Consider the following 5,981-nt stretch of genomic DNA (forward strand, 5'->3'; position numbering starts at 1 on the left):
ATAATGAAAAAGGGGAAAAAAAAAAGAAAACTGGCCAAGCTCTGCGAACTCCCCCTGCGCGAAACTGTTCATGCAGCATCTGAATGTGTGAATGTCGTACCTGGCATCTCTCCCCCCGCTTCAACACCGCTTCAACACCGGACCCCCTCCCCCAACCGCAGATTCGCCTTGAGCATCGAAAACGATAACGAACACATGAAGAACAAAATGAAGGAGGTAGAAGAAAAAGTCAGCAACAAAAAGCCATCCGTCCCATCCACTATCGAACAGGAAAACCTGATTAATCCATTTTTCAGGACCCATCATTATACTGATAAGTTTAACACCACGGATGAGGTAAAGATATTGGATAAGTTACGGGAGATGAAGAACAATTTTTAGTTGGCAGAAGGGGGGCACTACCCTGCTCTGATCGAAACTCTTCTGCTCCGTTCTGCGCTGTTCTTCGTATGGGTGTCGGTCGAAGGACACATGACTAGGCCCACCCAAAGAGAAGACCAAACAGGCGGAGCCAACCGAATAGTGGCACGTCCTAAGAGTGTCCACTGCGGCGAACGAGTGTCCGCTGCGTCGAACGAGTGCCCACCGCGTTTACAGAAAAGGTCCGTTCGGCCGAGCGATTTAGCCCTTTCCACTGGGGCATGTGTGCGTGACTTCCCTGATGTGGAAGAACAGAGCCCGCTTTGAGGAGAAGCATTCACGGATGTAGCCACGTCAGTGACCACTGGCATAGTCGTCCTTGACGTACGTATTCGCGTGCTCTGGTCAAATCAAACGCGTTTGTTCACGAACTCCTTCTTTTTAAAGATGAAAAAAATGGGCCCCCTCGGCAGAGGCCATACAATGGGCGTAACCGCGGGCAAGAAATTGACATAAAAATGGACGCAAAAAGGGGCGCAAGAAGGGGCGCAAGAAGGGGCGCAAGAAGGGGCACGAAAAAGGGAGCAAAAAAGGGAGCAAAAAAGGGCGCAAAAAGGGGCGCAAAAAGGGGGCACAAAAAAGGGGCACAAAAAAGGGGCACAAAAAAGGGACACAAAAAAGGGCGCAAAAAGGGGACGCCCCCCGCGATGGCCCAAAGCGAAGGAATAATTAATTAATTTTCTGGAAGAGAGAATTTAAGACAAATTTCAAAGGCTTCTTCGTCATGTCCAAGCCGAATCCATTGTGCTTGTCGTAATGATGCTTCACGACGTAATGCGATATGACGTGCTTTATTTCCTCGCATGCGGTGTCTGCCTCTATGTCCGTGTAGTTGTCATTGGAAATGACGCAGCCATCTGTGGAGGTGGGGCGAAAAAAAAAAAATAAAATAAAATAAATAAAATAAAACTATTGAGTAAGAGCGCACGTGAGTGAGGGCACAAATAATCGAATGAACGGCGCAGCCTCGCTTGGCGACTGTACACACATTCGCTCGCGTAGTTGCTGCGCCCCAACTGTGTCACGCCTACTTCTGTGCGAGGCCAGCTCCAGGATCAGCACGTCGTCATACGTGCGCCGTTTCACAACGTCCCCCTTGGAACTGTGGTAATACTTCTCGTTGCAAATCAGTATGGCATTCTGTTTTATTAAGTTTTCTAAGTAGGAATAATTGCACACCTTCTTGTTCCCCAAGAAATACTCCTCCCCCTTCTTCGTCACAGGATTTAAAACTATGATAATATCGTCCACTTTTTTTCTTTTAAAAAAAATATATGCCTCATGTAATAAAAAACAGTCATATATTATAGACATATCTGTATCTACCATATTGGAGATCTGTTTATTAATAACCTTGGCTGAAACGTTTGCACCATCTATTATGATGGGTCTGAACTTATAGCCCTCCATGGGGATAACATCATACCCATTGTGTATGCTCACTAGGTAAGCATAACAGTAGTTGTATAGGTCCTTCTTCGTCCTGCTGTTTCCGTATGAAAAATTCACCTGATTTAGGCTTTTTATATTGCTGAGTGATAAAATGGGGGTGCTCAACAGGGATGTTATGTTTAGGATATCTTTGGGGATACTGACTGATTTTTCATGTGGAGATGCGTACGATTGGATCCCTTGGTTGTTGTTCCTTTTCGACTTGGTGTACACGCGACTGTGTCTCCCCTGCGCGATGCCATCCCTGTCGTTTTCGTTGCTCGCCGGGGGGGACTCTGCCGCGGACGCGCCGCTCGCAAGGTTGCCCGAGATGGCAATGTTGGACGAGCTGGTCCTGTTGGCCGAGCTGGTCCTGTTGACCGAGCTGGTCATGTTGGCTGAGCTGGTCCTGTTGGCCGAGCTGGTCCTGTTGGCCGAGCTGGTCCTGTTGGCCGAGCTGATCCTGTTGGCCGAGCTGATCCTGTTGGCCGAGCTGATCCTGTTGGCCGAGCTGATCCTGTTGGCCGAGCTGATCCTGTTGGCCGAGCTGGTCATGTTGGCCAAACTCCCCCAATTCGCGCTGCTGTCCACGCTCTGCGCGGTAGCCGCGTTTCCCACTACACCCCTCGACGAACTGGACGCGGTGACTTCCTTTACGGACGTGCTCGCCCTCCCGTGGTAGCTCTCCCCATCGTCCGACGAACTCAGATTAAGCTCGTCTTTTATCAGAAGGGCCTTGTACGGCTGCTCGTCACACAGAATGCGGTAGCACAATTTTTGGTCTTCTCGGATGTAGGCTTCCTCAACGGGGGAGGCTTCCTCAACGGATGAGGCTTCCTCAACGGATGAGGCTTCCTCAACCGATGGGGCTTCCTCAATATGGAATACATCCTCTTCTTCCTCTTCCTCTTCCTCTTCTTCTTCCCGCCCCACCGCCGCTGCCACACTCTCCCTATCGTGGTACCGCATCACTTCCGACTTCAAGGCAGGGCTCGGGATTTCCCTTCTGTCGCTTCTCCTGTCCGCCCTTTTCGATATTCCTTTTTTTTTATTACTCTTTTTCTTGTCGCTTCGGTTATCATTCCGAGGGGCTTCGATTGCTCTGCCTGGTGATCCAGCGCCTCGGTCGTCGGTGTGGGCAGGGGTGACATCGCTACCGCAGTTGACGCAGCAAACGTCGATGCCGCAGCTACATCCGCAACCCACGCCAACACCGCTACCCCCGCCAACGCCGCTATCTGCGCTATCTGCGCTAATGGGGACCCCCTCGGAGAGGAAAACGCTCTCCTGACACACGTCGCCAAAAAACTCCAAGTCGAACACGGCGGATAAGTACACCATCTTCATTAGCTTGAAATTTATGAAGAGGGTGTTTCTGTCCCCCTTCAAAATGTAGTACTCCTGTAACAGCTCTTCCTGAGTCCGTTCTACCCATCCCCCGGACAACTCCCTACTAAGATACCTTTCCGCCATGTCTTCATACATGCAGGAGCTCTGCTTCTTCTCCGTATCGATAATATACATGCTATACAACTCGTCTATCAAGCAGATCAAATCGTTGTAAATTTCGTACATGTTCACATCGACCTTGAACGAATCGATGTTATTGTAAAAATGCATGTCGTAATAAAGCACCACTACGTCATATAAATTTTTGCTAAATAGTGCAGTAACTTTTTTTTTTACATTTGGAGTTTTCTTTCTATCCATTGTGGTTATGCTTCCGTATATTAATTTGATGTCTGATGGGAATATTAATCCCTTGGCTTCCCCCTCCTGTCTCTCCTTCATTATTTGCTCTTCTCCTACTGCGTTTCTCTCCACATTTGTGGCACTTAAAACGTTCCCTCCTACGTCATCCCTTTTTTTGTTGTTCCTATTTTCTCCTTTTGACATACCAACCGCTGCGCAATCCGCTTTTATGTCTGTCTTCAACTTGGGGCTTTTGTCTCTTCGGTCATTTTTCCTACCTGCTAGTTGGTCTTTGCCATCTGCTGCTTTGTCCAGCACATCAGCCTCGTTGTCCAGCATATGAACCTCGTTGTCCAGCACATCAGCCTCGTCGTCCAGCACATCAGCCTCGTCGTCCAGCATATCAGCCTCGTTGTCCAGCACACCTAGTGACTGCTTCCCCTCTATTATTTTCCTCTTCCCCTCACTTATCTGCCGTTTCCCCTCATTTACCTGCCGTTTCCCCTCATTTACCTGCCGTTTCCCCTCACTTATTTGTTGCTTCCCCTCACTTATTTGTTGCTTCCCCTCATTTATCTGTCGCTTCCCCTGGCTCACTTGTCGCCACCCTTCGCTTATCTGCAGCTTCCCCGCGCATATTTGCAGTTCCCCTTCGGCTGGACTCTTCGCCTCCGCCTTGCTTGTTTTTTTTTTTTTCATCACACCCCCTTTTTTTCTTTTCTCATTATATGTGGGAATTCATGCTGTGTTTTTTTTTTTTCTTTTTTCTTTTTTCTTTCCACTCGGTCCGCTTTCCTACCACCATATCAATCAGTGTGTTTTTTTTTTTTTTTTTTCTCTCTCCTTTTCTCCCCCTTCCTCTTTCAAATTTTCTGCGCTACCAAATATGCAACTTTGAACTTGTTTAACTCGTTACAGCACTACTTTTATATCTGACTCTACAATTTTTTTTTTTTTTTTTTGGCGGGTACATGGTTAATGTCAGTTTGTTTCATCTGCTTTTTTATATTGCTAATGCTTTGCTAGCGAGTGCTTCGCTTTGCAAGTGTTTCACTATGTTATTACTCTGCTTTGCTGGTACTCTGCTTTGCTGGTACTCTGCTTTGCTAGTACTCTGCTTTGCTGGTACTCTGCTTTGCTAGTACTCTGTTTTGCTGGTACTCTGCTTTACCGTTACTCTGCTTTACCGTTACGCTGCTTTACCGCTACTCTGCTTTACCGTTACTCTACTATTTCCTTGTTTTCTTTTTCCCCCTCGCATCGTCACATTTGTTCGCTATTCACAAGAGCAGAGTTCATTTCTGTAACTTTTTTCCCCTTCTTCAATTTTTTTTTTTTTTTTTTTTTCTTTTCGATTGCCAGCCATTTTGCATAGCTGCACTATTTTTTTTTTTTTTTTTTTTCTTTCCTCCTTTCACATCACCTGTTTTTTTTTTTTTTTTTTGCCCGCACAGATGGTAACATTTTCCTCACTTTTCCATTTCCCATTTTGGATATATTTCTCCAGTGGTAGGTAGATCATTACGGGTTATTAACTCTCTTTTTTGCGTTGCTTACATTTTTGCCATCCCCGCTGCGTTTGCCGTTGCCATTACTTCTATGTTTGCCTCTTTTTTTTTGCTAACATGTCAAATGCTACAATTCCCCCCTCCCCGCGGAAACATTTCCCGTCTTTCACCTCTCCCCACCCTCTACAAAAGTGGACTATAACTCCATTTTATTCCCCTCCATTTGTCGAAGTTACCGTCAAATTTGTTTCTCCATCTGACTCACTCATAATATATTTTTCCCCTTTTGAAACACAACTTCAAATTATTGCGTTATTTTTTGTTTTTACGTCGGACAAATTTATGTGATTTTTTTTTTTTTTCTCGTTTGTCTAAATTTCACCATTTCGTCGAGCACTCCGTAATCAACCCATTTTGAAGGAACCGTGTTGCTGTTCTTTTCGCACTTCGCATACACAGTGTGTATATATGTGTGTGCATCAAGCGAGCTTTCCCATTTTCCCTCCACCATCGCGCCAAAGATTAGCCTTTTTCTCCCTGTGCCTGCGCACTCGCCACTTCCCGCTTTACGAACTAGCACATTTGCTCAAAGCCTTATTAAGTGGAATACATTTTTACAGCACACTCAGCAGCCTTCTAACACGTTAGAACTGTTCACCTGATTTGATACCTTAAAAAGGTTTAATCTTTCTCTCAGTGCAGGAAAAAATATATAACTACAAAACTGCATCATCTGACTTGCCAAAAGGAATGGCCGTGCGATGTGGAAATATCCTTTTTGTGCCATTATCCCCACATCATCATAAAATGAAACTTTGAAGGAATCAGAATTTCCTCCCACACTTATGCCATTCGGTTTGTACAATTAAATACGCGAACCTATATGTGCATTTGCGGTCGCATCGCGTTGTACTGCTCACAATCTGTGAA

At 46.0% G+C, this 5,981-nt stretch overlaps 2 protein-coding genes across 2 annotated transcripts in view; one reads left to right on the forward strand and one right to left on the reverse strand.

Moving 5' to 3' along the window:
* PCYB_031410 (hydroxyacyl glutathione hydrolase) overlaps positions 1–381 on the forward strand; it is a gene marked incomplete at both ends in the record, with an annotated part of 1,741 nt that extends 1,360 nt beyond the window's left edge. The window contains one exon of the mRNA XM_004220811.1: positions 162–381. Coding sequence (XP_004220859.1) covers positions 162–381 — 220 coding nt within the window. The remainder of the gene's footprint in view (positions 1–161) is intronic.
* A 708-nt stretch (positions 382–1,089) lies between these two features.
* PCYB_031420 (hypothetical protein) lies at positions 1,090–3,945 on the reverse strand (the record flags this gene model as incomplete). The annotated part of the gene is made up of 2 exons (XM_004220812.1): positions 1,090–1,277; positions 1,452–3,945. 2 exons carry the CDS (start codon positions 3,943–3,945, stop codon positions 1,090–1,092), a joined length of 2,682 nt encoding a protein of 893 aa, XP_004220860.1.
* Between the last annotated feature and the right edge of the window lie 2,036 nt (positions 3,946–5,981).

This window comes from Plasmodium cynomolgi, chromosome 3, assembly GCF_000321355.1.
Source record: "Plasmodium cynomolgi strain B DNA, chromosome 3, whole genome shotgun sequence".
In the NCBI taxonomy this organism is placed as follows: Eukaryota; Apicomplexa; class Aconoidasida; order Haemosporida; family Plasmodiidae; genus Plasmodium; species Plasmodium cynomolgi.